General features: G+C 41.5%; 1 protein-coding gene across 4 annotated transcripts in view; it reads left to right on the forward strand.

Moving 5' to 3' along the window:
* LOC143841057 (guanine nucleotide-binding protein G(q) subunit alpha) overlaps nt 1-15,555 on the forward strand; it is a 111,589-nt gene that overhangs the window by 37,684 nt on the left and 58,350 nt on the right. For all 4 annotated transcript variants that reach the window (XM_077344730.1, XM_077344728.1, XM_077344727.1 and 1 more), the window contains exon 2: nt 4,790-4,974. In XM_077344730.1, the coding sequence (XP_077200845.1) occupies nt 4,828-4,974 (147 nt within the window). In that variant the 5' untranslated portion in view covers nt 4,790-4,827. The remainder of the gene's footprint in view (nt 1-4,789; nt 4,975-15,555) is intronic.

Raw genomic sequence — 15,555 nt, forward strand, 5'->3', positions numbered from 1 at the left:
GAACCGCTCCCTTCCCCCTCCCCCATCTCGGTAGCTGGGTCTTTTACCGAGGGCCCTGCAAGGCCATGGAGCGGTGGCAAGTCACAGACGTGCCTGGATCTAGCAACCAGGCACGTCTGTGAGGCGAGGGGTGAGGGAGGGCGGGAGCTGTAGGGGCAGGGCCCATCAGGGTGCAGCTGGCTGCACCCTGATTGGCCCTATTCCAACTCAGACAGCCGGACCATTCATCCCCCAAGGCTGTTTCACAAATATATATAGAAACTAATAGATAAAGATTGGCTCATTTTTTCACATGTGGTTTTGTGGGAGAAAAGGTTCTGGATAAAAATTCATGAGAAATTGCAGAGGATACTCAAAATTCCATTAGATCTGAATTTGCCTGTGCTTGGTAGAGAATTCTTTTTATATGTGACAACTGCAGCTAGACACCTAATCGTCTCAAGATGGAACACTGATGTATGGTGAGCTTCTTCATGGATAAAATCTTAGCACTCTGCTGTTACCTCCCACCAACCTCGGACACAGAAAATGAACTAGAGAGTTCATTTTGGCCATCTCTGGAGAGAACATTGAACAACTTCACGCGGACTTCATTGAGGCTACCACATGCCCACTAGACTCCTACCTCTCATGACTACTTAAAACTGCCACTAAGAGGATGGGGGCCCATTTTTGGGAGATAATCAACCTTTCCCTGTCAACATGAGAATTCCCAGAGGAACTAAAAGAGGCAGTGGTATGTCCATTCCTGAAGAGACCATCCTTGGATCTGCGGGAACCTACCACCTTGTCTCGCATTTGGCGCTCTTGGAGAAGGTGGTGGAAAGGGCTGCCACAGAATTCCTAGACAAAACTTCTGTATCAGGAGCTGAGTACTAAAGATCCTCCAAGTTCAACTCTCAACAGAATTTCAATTTAGCTGGCCAACCATCAGCATCTGGACAGCTCCCTGGACCAGACAAACTTGCAAGCAGCATCCACAGTGCACCTGATGCCCATGAGCTAGCAACCCATTTTTAGGACTAATCTACCTCTAATAAGTATGTCAGTATGTGTTCAACTGGTGGAAGGAAAACTCTAATAATATGGAACTTTGAAAGTAGACACATTCTGGAAAATCAAAATGTTTTTTTTTTAAATCCAGGAGTAATTTGGTAATTGGAATTAGTCTTTCATTGGTATCAACCTGTGAAGAGGGCGATTTCTTGACACAATAGGTACAGATGTATGGTAAAATGTATGAATTCTTAATATTTCAAAACAATACAATGAAAAGAAAGATGTTCACACTAAAATTGAACTATAGTTCATTTTCTCACAAAATGCCATAATAAAGTTGCCACCAATATGCAGATGACACCCAGCTCTTCCTCCTGATGGATGACTGCCCTGACTCCCTCCCAGAATCTTTAGCCAGATGTCTGGAAGCAGTGACAAAATGGATCAAGCAGAGTCGTCTGAAGCTCAACCCTGCAAAGAAGGAGGTCCTGTGGTTGGGTAGGAAAGGACCATGGGAGGAAGTGCGCCTGCCCACCCTGGACGGTGAGCAGCTCCTAGCGACTGCTAGAAACCTGGGTGTGATCCTGGATGCTTCCCTTACAATGGAAGCCCAGGTCACAAAGACTGGCATTTTACCACCTCCGCCAAGCCAAACTACTAGCACCCTATCTGGAACCAGAACACCTAGCCACAGTGATCCATGCAACTCGCTCTACGCAGGCCTTTGCAGTAGAGTTTAAGCAGATCATCCACATGAATGGTCATTCTGGATCTTCTGGAATATGTTAAAATATTAGGAAATGTTAGGAAACTTGAATGCTGGGTTTCCCAGTAAAATTTAGAAACAGATTTTGAGATTATGGTAAAATTTACCACACTGTCAGTATTGTTTAGATCTCTTCAGCATCCTAGATTGCATAGTTAGGGGTGTTCTCAAGTTTATTTGCCATTATTTTGTAATTATTGGTTACTTAAATCTTCCAGAATGGGAGGACTGGCTGACTAGGTTTGAGAAGTAGTTAATGTCTCCTTAATAAAAGGGGTGGTTGACTGACCCTTGAAACAGATCCAATCCTTGAAACATCCACTTTTAAAGAAGCCTCTTTGGTTGTAATTAATTAATTAATTAATTAGGATTTTTATACCGCTCATTCTTTATGGCTCTGGGCAGTTTACATGGAACATTGCATAAATTTACCTTGTCTTGGAAAGTGCTGGGTGAGGTTAAACAGAGATTTGGGTTGGTTTGCCATCAGTGTGCATCAGCTCTATCTCATACTTCAAGCTGTTGCCAAGGAGGCTGTAGAACCCCTGAACTGGTACTTGGTGGCAGTTTTGGAGTAGATGTAAGCTAATAAACTAAAGCTTAATCCTGACAAGATGGAAAAACTACTGGTGGGTGAAAGACTCAGGGTTTATAGTATCACCCATTCTGAATGGGGTTGCACTCTGCTTGAAGGAATGGGTCCATATTTTGGGGTGCTCTTGAGCCCAGGCCTGTTGCTGGCTAAGCACATGATAGTTGTGACCAGGGATGCCTTTTACCAGTTTCACCTGGTTAGCCATCTGGGGTCATTGCTGGGCAGAAAAGTTATGGCCACTGTAGTGCATACCTAGGTTACATCTAGATTAGATTACTTGCATGCAGTCTACATTGAGAAATGTTCAGAAAATTCAGTTGGTACAGAATGTAGTCGCCAGCGTCTTGACTGGAGCGGGTTGTGGAGACCATAACTCCAGTCTTGGCCCATCTATACTGACTCCTAGTTTTTTCCTTGGCATAATTCAAGGTGCTGATCTTGACATTCAACGTCGTGTATGATTTGGGACCAACATATCTGCCTAATCCCTTATGAATCTGCCCAACCACTATGGTGTCAAGGATCAGGCCTTCTAGATCTCTGGTTCACAGGATGGTGTATGAAAATAAATCAAACACTTTAATTAAAGGTAAAGATAAAGGTATCCCCAGTGCAAGCACTGGGTCATGCCTGACCCTTGGGGTGACGCCCTCTAGTGTTTTCATGGCAGACTCAATACGGGGTGCCTTCCCCAGTCATTACTGTTTACCCCCCAGCAAGCTGGGTATTCATTTCACTGACCTCGGAAGGATGGAAGGCTGAGTCAACCTTGAGCCGGCTGCTGGGATTGAACTCCCAGCCTCATGGGCAGCCAGCTTCAGACAGCATTTCTGCTGCCTTACCACCCTGCGCCATAAAAATATTTAAAGTTCTTGAGGGTCCCTAGCAATGGCTGCACTAATTACTTGTAATTGAACTAGATAAGTTATTTTGTGTGGTTCAGCCTGTTGGGTGATAAAGCCATTGAAACACTACTCTGCTGGTGTTCTTAAGGGTTCTCTTTTAAGGGAACAGAACAACAGCACCATAGGTCAGGAAGAAAGTGGAATGTTTAGCTTTTTAAGAATACGTTATCATTTAGGCAGATTTAGATTGATAAAGGAGAAGTGTGCAGGACAGCATCCAGAATGGAAAGGGTGCTGACTTTTTGTTCTTTGGAATAAGGGGGGAAAAAACACAGGAAAATAAAGTTGCTGTAAATATATTTGCACCCCCATATATCACCCCCATAATGTGCAAAGTTCTGAAATAAACTTATTTGATTGCCTCTTCTGAAAAGCAGTTTGAAGATATTGTATGTAAATTTACTTAGAATGCAGCAGAAGGGCATTCATTGTGAACTCTTTCCTTAGTGACTGGTATTGTGCACTGTGGTTCTTTTGGTTCAGTTGAGAGCTTGCCCATATAAAGGTAGAGGTGGAGCACAAAATCCACTGCGAATATAAACACAAAAATGTTAAATGAACCTGTGCAACAGCTGTGTTTTCGTTGAATATTGTGGTCTAATGAGAGTTGGTTGAAACTAAAGGTGAGAGTTGGTTGAAGCTAAATAGAGATTATATGTCTGGGGATGCCTGGACCACTAAAGTGGCCACTTCTACCAATTCTGGATGGGGTTGTTTTTCTATATTCAGCTTGGCTCAATTCTTTGCTCTCTATGAACCAACGTTGGGCCTGCCAACTAACTCCCTATCTGTTTTGGGAAGACCTTGCCATGGTAATTAACATAACAGTCAACTCAAGACTGGACTACTGTGATGTGATGTATGCAGGGCTATCTTTGAAGATGCTGTGGAAGCTGCAAATGGTACAGACTGCAGCTGCCCGATTGCTGACAGCAGTGTCCTGGTTAGCATGTATAACACCTGTCCTATGGCAATTGCACTGGCTCCCAATTAGTTTCCGACGCCAATTCAAAATGGTGGTACTTACCTTTAATGTCCTAAATGTCCTGGGAACCTTGTACCTACGCCCCCCACCCCCCAGTGTGATCTTCCTTGTCTTCTCTGATCTTCATCTTGGAATTTATTGACGGGCTCTGCCTGACTTGTGTCAACAAAAGCAAGAGCTTTCTAAGTACTGGCCCCCACCCGGTAGAACCTGCTGCTCCCAAAGGTTCATGCCTTGCAGGACCTCTATACTCTGCAGTGCACGCAAGGCTGATCTTTTTCAGGCAGTCTTTGAGTGATTGTGATCTACCAGGAAGCTGGTATACTTCAGCTGTGTCTTCACCATCCACGCATCCTACCCTGTTTGATGGTGGATAGATTTTAACTCTTTCATATTTAAAGATTATTTATTGTAATCTTGTATTGCTTTATTGGTGTATGTTATATGCTGTTAGCTGCCCCAAGTCCCATCCAGGGTAGAGGGAGCAGGATATAAACTTGACAAATAAATAAATAAATCCATCTTTTAATGTTTTGCAGGTACGGGAGAAAGTGGTAAAAGCACATTTATTAAACAGATGAGAATCATCCATGGATCAGGATATTCCGATGAAGACAAAAGAGGATTCACAAAGCTGGTGTATCAGAATATATTCACAGCAATGCAGTCTATGATCAGAGCTATGGATACACTCAGAATTCCATACATATGTGAACATAATAAGGTGAGCTTTTTGTTTTAGATATTCAGCATTTATGGTTCTGGAAGATTCATTGGATGGTTTCAGATTCATGAATCTGCTTATTAGAGTTCTGAAGAAGAAAATGCTTATGTTGTCGAGAGGTTATAATTTAAGAAAGGCCCCTTCATATAGAAAAATGGTACCCGGTTGAAATGTTCTAGGCTTTCCTGTTCTCTGCCATGGTAGTTTTCAATGTGCAGGGAATCTCTTTATAATGGGGGGACACATTTAAGACCATCTCCTACCTACAACCTAATTTGGAATATCTCAGTCCAGGTTTATCACTTCACAGAGAATTAGCCTTCTGCAAGCAGATAACCCATGAGTATAGTGTTTGTGTGTGAGGGGGAGAATCTCATTTACCCGGCCAGCTGCTCTTTCTCTTTTTATTGTCTCTGTGTTCCATTCTGTTTTTGCTTCCTTCCCCCTTTCACTCCCCCATCTCTTCTTTTACCTGCTTCATTTCCACCTACCCTCTTGTTTCTTACCTCCAGTTGCACATTTACTCCTTCTCACATGTCTTGTCTTTCCTCCCCACTTCCCATTCTCATCTTCTGTTCCGTTTATCTCCTCGAAGAGTGAAGCAACATTGGATGCTATTTTTGGATTGCTGAGGCTGGGAGTTCAATCCCAGCAGCTGGCTCAAGGTTGACTCAGCCTTCTATCCTTCCGAGGTTGGTAAAATGAGTACCCAGCCAGCTGGGGGGTAAACGATAATGACTGTGGAAGGCACTGGCAAACCACCCCGTATTGAGTCTGCCATGAAAAAGCTAGAGGGCGTCACCCCAAGGGTCAGAAATGACCTGGTGCTTGCACAGGGGATACCTTTACCTTTACCTTTAGCATTGTGTATTCCTTTCAGTATCTGTGCACAAGGCACTATTTTTCTTTAACTCTTTTTGTTTGTTTTTTAACTCTCCCTATTTTTTCCAGTTTTAAATTTTTTAATGTAGATATGGAGTTTCTAAAGCCCTATATTGCCCCATTGTGAAGATTTTTGACACACATTCTGGGAGAAGATTATTAATTATATGGTACATTAAGTCAATTCTTGACAAATGACACAAAACCAATCACTGTGGACTTTTGGATTGGCAGCAGGACTATTCAGTGTGGACTACTGCGCTGTACTGTTCATGTTCAGTTTTTCTGGGGTGAGAGGAACTGTCCCAGATAAATGGATGGAGTTTTCAGCATCTCTGTCTCAAAAATATCTGCTCCCAAAGGAAATAAAAGAGTGACTACTGAACATACATCTTGAACAAGGTCATGTTGAGAAATATAACCTTTGCGTGTTTGAGTGAGCAGATTGTTGATGTTTTTGGTCTTGTGCCAGGTTTAGGCTGTTCATTGATAACTTGAACAGTCAGGTGCAGAAAAGGTTTGCAGGGAAAATTTTGACTTGATTGCACTTGTAGGTATGCCGCTGGTTCAAAGCACACATATTTTATACAATTTTTCTCACAGGGATTATGTGTGATTGAAAATATGTTGCATTCTAAATTAATAGTATTGGCGCAATATGTCAGATAGCTATAATATGCTAATTTTTTAATATGTAAGGAGTCTTTTGAATACTTCTGTTCCTCATGTAAGGAACATTATTCAATGTGTTTGGTTAGAGACCTCAGCAGCTTGTTTTGTTACAAACCTCTATTTTTAAAGTATGTGGTATGAATATATTAAATGATGTCAACTCAGATAAACTGTGGTACACTGTTCGGAAGTTGTAGATTTAGGGGAAGTCAGAGCTTGTATCACAACCCTTGAGAATTTGATGTTTGTGGGTCTGTCATTTGGGCTGAATTTGGATTTATGCAGGCAGAGTATCATTGACCAGCGGAATTACAAATTAATGAAATGTTTGCTGTGTGAAAAACAGTTTAAATTATTTCATATGTGCAGTGTTGTATGCAGTAATTAGCTATGCCACTTTATTACACTTCTTCCATTCTACAGCAGATACATTTTTGTTATTTGTAATTGCACAGATAGTATTGCAAAGAACATGCTGGAGGTGCCGTACATTAAAGTGTTGATAAATATTCATGTATCACAGTGCAGTGATTCTCAACCTTCCTAATGCTGTGACCCTTTAATACCATTCCTCATGTTGTGGTGACCCCCAACCAAAAAATAATGCAAGTGTTCTTTCACAGAAATTAAATGGAAACTGACCAATGGCATGAAGATCCATTGTTCATGATTGTATAGACATTGGTTTTTTTCCAGGGTTTCTCAGTTCTGTTCTGCCTCTTGTCCCACCAAGCCAATCTCCCTCTTTTTCACTGCTCCAGACAGATGAATGCTCTATCTCGATCTACCCCACAAGGCTGTTGTGTGGATGAGTGGCTGGCGGTCGAGCACGGGCGCCTGCAGGAGGAGCATTAACAGTTGTGGTGCCCCCCAGGCCAAGCTGCTTGCCCTGCTGCAACCCCTGTGAAAGGGTCGTTCGACCCCCCAAAGAGGTCCCAACCCCCAGGTTGAGAACCATTATCATAGTGAGTCTGAAGAAGAAGAAGAAGAGGAAGAAGAAGAAGAAGAGTTGGTTCTTATATGCCGCTTTTCTCTACTCGAAGTCGCCTTCCCATTCCTCTCTCCACAACAGACACCCTATGGGGTGGGTGAGGCTGAGAGAGCCCTGATATCACTGCTCGGTCAGAACAGTTTTATCAGTGCCGTGGCGAGCCCAAGGTCACCCAGCTGGCTGCATGTGGGAGAGTGCAGAATCAAACCCGGCATGCCAGATTAGAAGTCTGCACTCCTAACCACTACACCAAACTGTAGATGGCCTGGAAATATGTGAGATTACTCTGAGATCCTCATATGAGGCATGTTAGTGTTGATGGACTGTTAGTACGTACCAGCATATTCTAAACTGCTACTGCCCTCAGGGAAATCCTAGTAGTCATTTACAGCATCAGTGTGGAGGTGTCAGCAAGCTTCCTCATAGTGCCTTGGCCATAGGGGTGCAGATGTTTTAGTAGTCTGGCCTTAGTCAGGAGTGGTTGAAGGATTTGCAGGGCCCTGGCAGAGTACAGTTGCGGTGGGAGCAGCCAGAATGAGGGCAGAGCTGTCCCCCCAGTGGAATGGGTGTAACTCTGAGTACCTTAAAGAGGGAAAAGAGGAGAGAAGTGAAGACCTTGATCCATGGGGGGGAAAGCACAACGTGGAACCTCTGGAAGCATGCTACCTGTATGGATAACCTGGCCCTGGTCTTGGTTTCTAAAATCATGTTGTAAATTCTGATTTTCTATGCTGCAAAATGTGACTGCTGTTGATCAAGAAGATAATGATCAGTATGACCAAACAGATCAAAAGCTGGATCTAATATTTTAAGTGAGTGTAGTCTTTTTAAAGCTATTATTGTGATATGTAAAAATGTAAATGATTCTCTCAGGATGGAACAAATAGAAATAAGGGCATTTCAAAAATGGTTTCAGTTCAGCATTCATGTATCTATATCTTCGTAATATAAACACAAGTGCAACTTGGAAAAAAAAAGAACTCTCTAATTCTATCTAAAATTTCTGTCTTGTTTTAAGTGTCAGTAGTAAAGTATTTTTGTTTTCCCATTTAGTTTCAAAAGTGTATAGTTCAGTTTAAAAGCCTACTGAGATGTTGGGTGCTATTGATGGTTTTAATAGTGTGACATGAATGATATCAAATATGTTATCCAGGAATGAATATGTTATCTTGAACTCTCTAGGCAGTACATAAATATTATTATAAAAACAACTTGACTTCAAAACAACTATTTTTAATTAAAATCCATCTTTATTTCTAGCAATCTCAGATTACACTGAGAGCTCCAAATATGTTGCTTTGAAGTATTGTGAAATATTTACATAATTTCTTCACTGGAATTAGCTGTTGCAACAAGTTAGGATGAGATTAACTATTGAATATACTCTGGTATAAGCCAACCCGAATATAAACTGAGGCACCTAATTTTACCACAAAAAACTGGAAAAACTTATTGACTCGAGTATAAGCCAAGGGTAGGAAATGCAGCAGCTACTGGTAAATTTCTAAAATAAAAATAGATATCAATAAAATTACATTAATTGAGGCATCAGTAGGTTAAATGTTTTTGAATATTTATTTCAAAGAAAAACAGTAAACTAGCTCTGTAAATGCAAAAGAGGATAATCCTCAGCAGGATTATCATGTGAGGAGCTCAGAGTGGCCTAAGTGCTTAATCCATGCTCCATCATCACAGGCTTTCCCATCCGGCCCCCCCCCCCAAACAAATACAGAAAAGTCAGGAGGATGAATAGCTGCTGGTTTTTGTACCCCGCTTTTCACTAACCAAAGGAGTCTCAGAGCAGCTTACAATCACCTTTCCTTCCTCTCCTCATACCAGACACCCTGTGAGAGCTCTGACAGAACTGCTCTCTAAGAACAGCTCTGGCAGGAGAACCAAACAGTGCCCCCCAGGCCAGCAAACCAGAGCAGAACAACAGTACCCAAAGTCGGAAACCTTCTACAAGTACAACAGCTACCAAACTGGGAGAATGAACAATTCTAATTACAACAACAGTGTCCTCTCAGAATAAAACACTGAAAAGAAGAATTGTAAGACTGAACACTGAAAGGAAGAACTGTAAAAATCAACTTTTAAAAGCAACACAACCCCAAGAATAAAAGCCAAACAATGCTGCCCCTCAGATAAAAGAAGAAAGAAACACTAGGAGAAAGAAACAGTGAATCCCAAAGCACCCCCAAAACCCACCCCACCCTCAGAAACCGAAATAATAGTTTGGAAGATGTGATTAAGAAGAGGAAGAAAAAAGTGAAGGCTAGAGGGAAAAAACGATCAAGAGTCCCTCAGTCAAACTGTTGATGTCTTCTCCAGCGATGATCCTCCAATGTTCAGCACAGCAGCCAGCCAGCAGCACACTCTCTGGGAATCAGACTGTAAGAGTCTGCTCTACCAGACAGAGCAGCACAGGCCAGGAGGCCAGCAACAGAAGGCAGGTAAGAAGACCCCTAGCCTTATATAGTTTCCTGACCAAACACAGAAGATTTTCAAAAAGGAAAAATCTTCTATGCTTGGCCAGGAAATGTTTTTTCCCCAAAACATGCTTTCCTGTAGGCTAATTTCCTCAGCATTGCAATACATTTTGCAAATACAAAATGTATTGCAATGATTGGCTGGCCTCTCACAGCAGGCTGTTTAAAATAATTTATTTCAATTACCATATATAGTTGAGTGTAAGCTGAGGGGGGCCTTTTCAGTGTAAAAAAACGTGCTGAATAACTCAAGTATAAACGGTAATACTAAATTATATTGGTATAAATTCTGAAAATAAAGTGCTTAGATATAGTATTGGCAAATGATACTTTTGTGTGTTTCTGAGCATTCTGTCCAAATTAGCAAGACAGAACTGTTTCCTTACTGAAAATCCATAGTTCACTTGTCCAGTAACTGAGTTTTTCAGTAGGATGTGTTCAACTATTACACTATCAGGAAAGATCCATTCCCCTTTGTTCTCCTCCTGCTGTGCTTGAAATATACTTCCTGGAGCTGAAGGGCATCATCTTTTTGATTTCTTAGAATATGGCATTGAACTTCTATTGGTTATTAGGGTCTTGTGCTGCCACTGAAATATGAACCTTTCTTTCTTTGGAAACCAGTGAACTACCAGTTGTTTTAACTCCAAATAAACTCCTGTAGCTCTGTAGGCTTAAATTAGTACCTAAACTACCTATAGATCAAATAGTCTTAGGAATGCTTTGACACACATCCTGATATTGACTCACCATGTCCTGAAAAATCATCGAGAAATGACTTCAACAGGATGTTCTTAAGTGCACATCCTATTGCCATGGGCAGAGGCTGAGTAATTTATGAGACGATTTCAGCACAACCATATTAACTTGAAGCCATTGCCCTTTAAATATTTATCAATATAATTTTGTAGATTCCCAGAAAGCCTAGGGCATCATATTTTTTTGATTTTTTATCTTTTGAAGTGTATATACTGTTGCTTGGGGGGGGGGGGTTGGGTTAGTTGTTTTAATGTATTATGCCTTGTTATTTTATAACTCTGTAAAACCCTGAGAGCAGTGCAGGGGAGTCTGTGCGCATGCATGTGCATTCCTTTTGAGGGGGCACATGTGAGGGGAAAAGCTTTCTCCTTCTGCCTGATAGTTTGCTGACAGAAAGGCCACTGAAAAGCCCCTTCTCATTTACAGTACTACTGTGGTTGGCCTTGCTGTTGAAGGGAACATGCAACCAAGCCATGCGCATCTCTTCTCCCCCACTCGGAACATTTGAGTTCTAGGAGAAGGAGAAGGAGAAGAAGGAGAGTTGGTTTTTATATGCCGCTTTTCTCTACCCGAAGGAGGGTCAAATCGGCTTATAGTCGCCTTCCCATTCCTCTCCCCACAATAGACACCCTGTGAGGTGGGTGAGGCTGAGAGAGCCCTGATAATACTGCTTAGTCAGAAGAGTTTTATCAGTGCCGTGGCAAGGCCAAGGTCACCAGCTGGTTGCATGTGGGGGAGCGCAGAATCTAACCTGGCTCACCAGATTAGAAGTCCACGTTCTTAACCACTACACCAAACTGGCTCTCTACCACACAGGGTTGTTGTGCAGATGAAACTGGATGCTATTGCAGGGGTTCTTTTTTTTATAATTTTATAATTTATTATTATATAAAGCATTTACAGAAAAGTAAAAGAGAAAAAAAGCGACCAGCTGATACAGCTTGCCATCCTCTTTTAACATACATATTCAATTCCCATCACATATTAATCCTAATCTAGAAGTTTTTACCATCTTTCTTAGCGAAATGATTGTTTATACATTTGAGAGTGTAATCTGTTATAAGAATATATTCTATTATTATCTTAAATGATATAAAGTCGGTCCCCTTCATATATTGGCCCTGACCTAAGAGTTACTACTGCTGTCTTGTTAATACATATGAAGTATAGTTTGCCGTCCTCTTTTAGCATACATATTAGCATACATATTCAGTTCCCATCACATATTGATCCTGATCTGCAGGGGTTCTTTTGCTTCCTGTTTCATCTGCACAAGAGCCCTATGCAGTAGGCTTCAAATGTTTCTTCTGTACAACAACCTGTGTGGGAGGCCTCACATTTTTCATCTGCACAACAACCCTGTCCACTCTCCAAAGCAGCCATTTCTGCCTGGGGAGCTGATCTTTATACTCCGGGGATGAGCTGTAATTCCAGGCGCTCACCAGGCCTTGCCTGGAGGTTGGCTAACTCTGGTCTGGAAATATTCTTTGAGGTTTGATAGTGGGGTCTCCAAAGAGTATAATGCCTCCACAGCCATCCAACCAGCCACATAGCATCCCTTGACCAATTGCAGGTCAAGAAAACATTGCTGAGAGGAGGTAAGGTTGCCAGATTGTGTAGGTTCATGTTCTGGAATTCTACACTTCCTAGGGACGCTTGAGCCTCACTTGGCTCAGAACTGTTGTGCACAGAGAGACCTCTTCTTAGGGTGCCAGCTTCCAAATGAGTCATACATTCCACAGCAAACCATGAGCTAGTGCTTGTTGTATTACAGCATACATTGGCCTTTACTACTAGTAACAACAAATAAAATTGAAACCATTATTCATGTAGGTCCTCTCTTCAGATCGATCTGTTATAGATGGTGTGGAGCACATTATTCAGTATTTCATCTAGAAACCTTTTGTGTGGTTACTGTCAAAATAGTAACATGGGAAATAGAAGAGATCCTGTTTAGAGTACATCTCAGGTAGGAATTAAATCAGCTCATTCACAGAAACATTGTTTGCTGTGAAATGTAGGACAACAGTGCAAGGCATTTTAACAACAGGATAGCTGCTGAATTGGAAGCACTGTGATGAATTTCCTGACTGATTTGCATGTATAAACAATTTGTTACATTTGGATGTTTGGTTGGTTCCCATTTTGCCAACTGAATTGTTCATTCATGGAAGTGTAACAAGAATGTTGTTTGTGCACAACATAAAATTAATAAACCAAATAAATAGTAATAATACTCTGAAGTATATTTTGGTCTCACAAAATCATTAAATAAGCTTGGAAGTACCGTATTTGCCGGCGTATAAGACGACTCGGCGTATAAGACGACCCCCCCCCCAACATTTCCACTCAAAATATAGAGTTTGTTACATTACATTACAGTACTATGGGCCACTATGGGCAGCTATGTCTATCCCAACTGAAGTGCACTCGGCGTATAGGACAACCCCCCCCCCCATTTGGAGGCATGTTTTTCAGGGGGGGAAAAGTAGTCTTATACGCCAGCAAGTACTGTAGATCTAGGTCAGCTCTCTGGTTTTTGTATTTTACTAGATTAATTTCTGTTTCTATGCGACCAGAATAGTTAGTGGTTTAGAGTGAGTTCACATGATGAGAATCTGAATGATAGCCAGTTATGATATTTCTCTTGTCTCTGATTTCATTCAAGAATGGTAGAAAACTATTCACTGTTGTTGTTATTATAGTGTTACTATTGTTAATAATACAATTCACTATCTCTGATTTTCTCACTGAAACTTATTATGACAGTTGAGGAAATTTGTATAAGCAGAGAACTAGACCTTATTCCCAAGTCTTGTTTACTGAGGTTTGTTCAGTGCAACTTTTGATTTGCTTGTACTGGTAGTAACTAATGAAACCCAGAGGAGAAACAGAACTCAGAACCAGTTTGGCTTTTGCTGGTAGTCTTTTTAAATTGCAGTTTTGTTGTTTAGCAAAAAGAGCACATGTATGAATAATAAGAAGAGTTGGTTCCTATATGCTGCTTTTCTCTATCTGAAGGAGTCTCAAAGCAGCTTACATTTGCCTTCCCTTTCCTCTCCCCCCGACAGACACCCCATGGGGTAGGTGAGGCTGAGAGAGCCCTGATATTACTGCTCAGTCAGAACAGCTTTGTCAGTGCTGTGGTGAGCCCAATGTCACCCAGATAGCTGCATGTGGGGGAGCGCAGAATCAAACCCGGCTCGCCAGATTAGTCCGCACTCCTAACCACTATACCAAGCTGGCTCTATGGCTTCCCTTATGAAAGGCAGGAATACAGATGGACTTCAATCTAGTTTATTCATAGGATTTTTTGCTGATAGATCCATTCCATGGTATCATAAAGCCACTCATCAGTCTTCTCAAGTGTATACATGTATTACCCTTTTGTGACACTCTTTTTTTTTCTATTGCTGTACAATAGAAAATTGCTGTATTGTGTCTGCACTCTGTATCTTGTCTAATTGCTATGTTCATTCAGATTTCTGTAATCCTAGTACATAGTTTATTAGCTGTCTCATTGTAGCGAGTGTATCAATTTACATATAATCCACTTTGAATCTTCATGAGAAGGGTGGGCTGTAAGGACAGAAGAGAAAATGTGAACGTTGGCTGGGCTCTAACTGCCTCGATATGTGCTTTGAAACTCATGTGTATATAAAAACAAAGGCTTCAGTTGCAATGCAAGTTCAGCCAAAGTTAAGCACTTTCAAGACCCATTAAGTTTAGTTGGAGTTATTTGAGATTGTGCCTGAGATGCATAGTATGTAGGAGAGTAATGCTTACTTCACAGCTTACAGAGTCACATTTGCAATTACCATAAACCAAAAGCACCACATGATTACAGTATGCCATGTGCCATCCTCTGAAATCACAAACACAGTAAGATAAAAGTATTAATATTATATATATACTAACAAGAAAGACCAATGCACCCAGGAATGCAATGGGCACTAGGATCCAGGGGATACCGGTAGGTGCAGATCACTCTGTCTCTGTCTGTCTCTCTATCTCACACAAACACACACACACACACACACACACGCACAGCAGGAGCCATAGCAGGTAATCAGGGCTCATTAGCAGTTTGGCATGGCTCTCTTTGTCTCTGTGTCTCTCTCTCAGACGCTGGCTCCTGCAGCGTCTGAGAGCAAAGTGGCTAGTGTCCAGGGAGGGAGGATGGGAGCTGTAGGTGCAGGGCCAATCTTTGCGGGCTCCACCCTGATTGGCCCTATTCCAACTCGGACAGCCAGGACACTCTCCACCCCCAGGGCTGTTTCACAAATATTAAGAGGAATAATGGATAAGGATATAACTGTAACATTCTTAATTACTAGTGTGGAGTGAGGAGGAGGGCTTGCATGTCAGAGCTATGACACAAAACTGTGCAAACTTGTAAATTTCCCAAAACACTTTATTAGGTTTGATATTGAAAAATAAATGCTTCCTTATATTAAAAGTATTATCCAGGTTGAATTCTAGTGTTGCAAGAGACTAAGTGGTTAGAACCTCTCTATGTATTTACATTTTTTCCTTTAAAAATGGTTGGAGGGGAGAACAAGAAGGGGGGGGACTCAAAACATAGTAGCTAAATAGAATTAAAGAAGAAAATAATGTATAGAGACAAAAGTATATCAACAGTGCTGCCCAGTTCTACACATAAGTTTCTAGAAAAGGTTTCCAACTATCTAAACATAAGTCCTTATGCAGCTGTCATATGTATGCCATGTGCTCAGTATTGATAAAGTTCTAAAGTTCTCAGTCTGTTGATTTACTAGAGGTGGACAT

Source organism: Paroedura picta, chromosome 7 (genome assembly GCF_049243985.1).
Source record: "Paroedura picta isolate Pp20150507F chromosome 7, Ppicta_v3.0, whole genome shotgun sequence".
In the NCBI taxonomy this organism is placed as follows: domain Eukaryota; kingdom Metazoa; phylum Chordata; class Lepidosauria; order Squamata; family Gekkonidae; genus Paroedura; species Paroedura picta.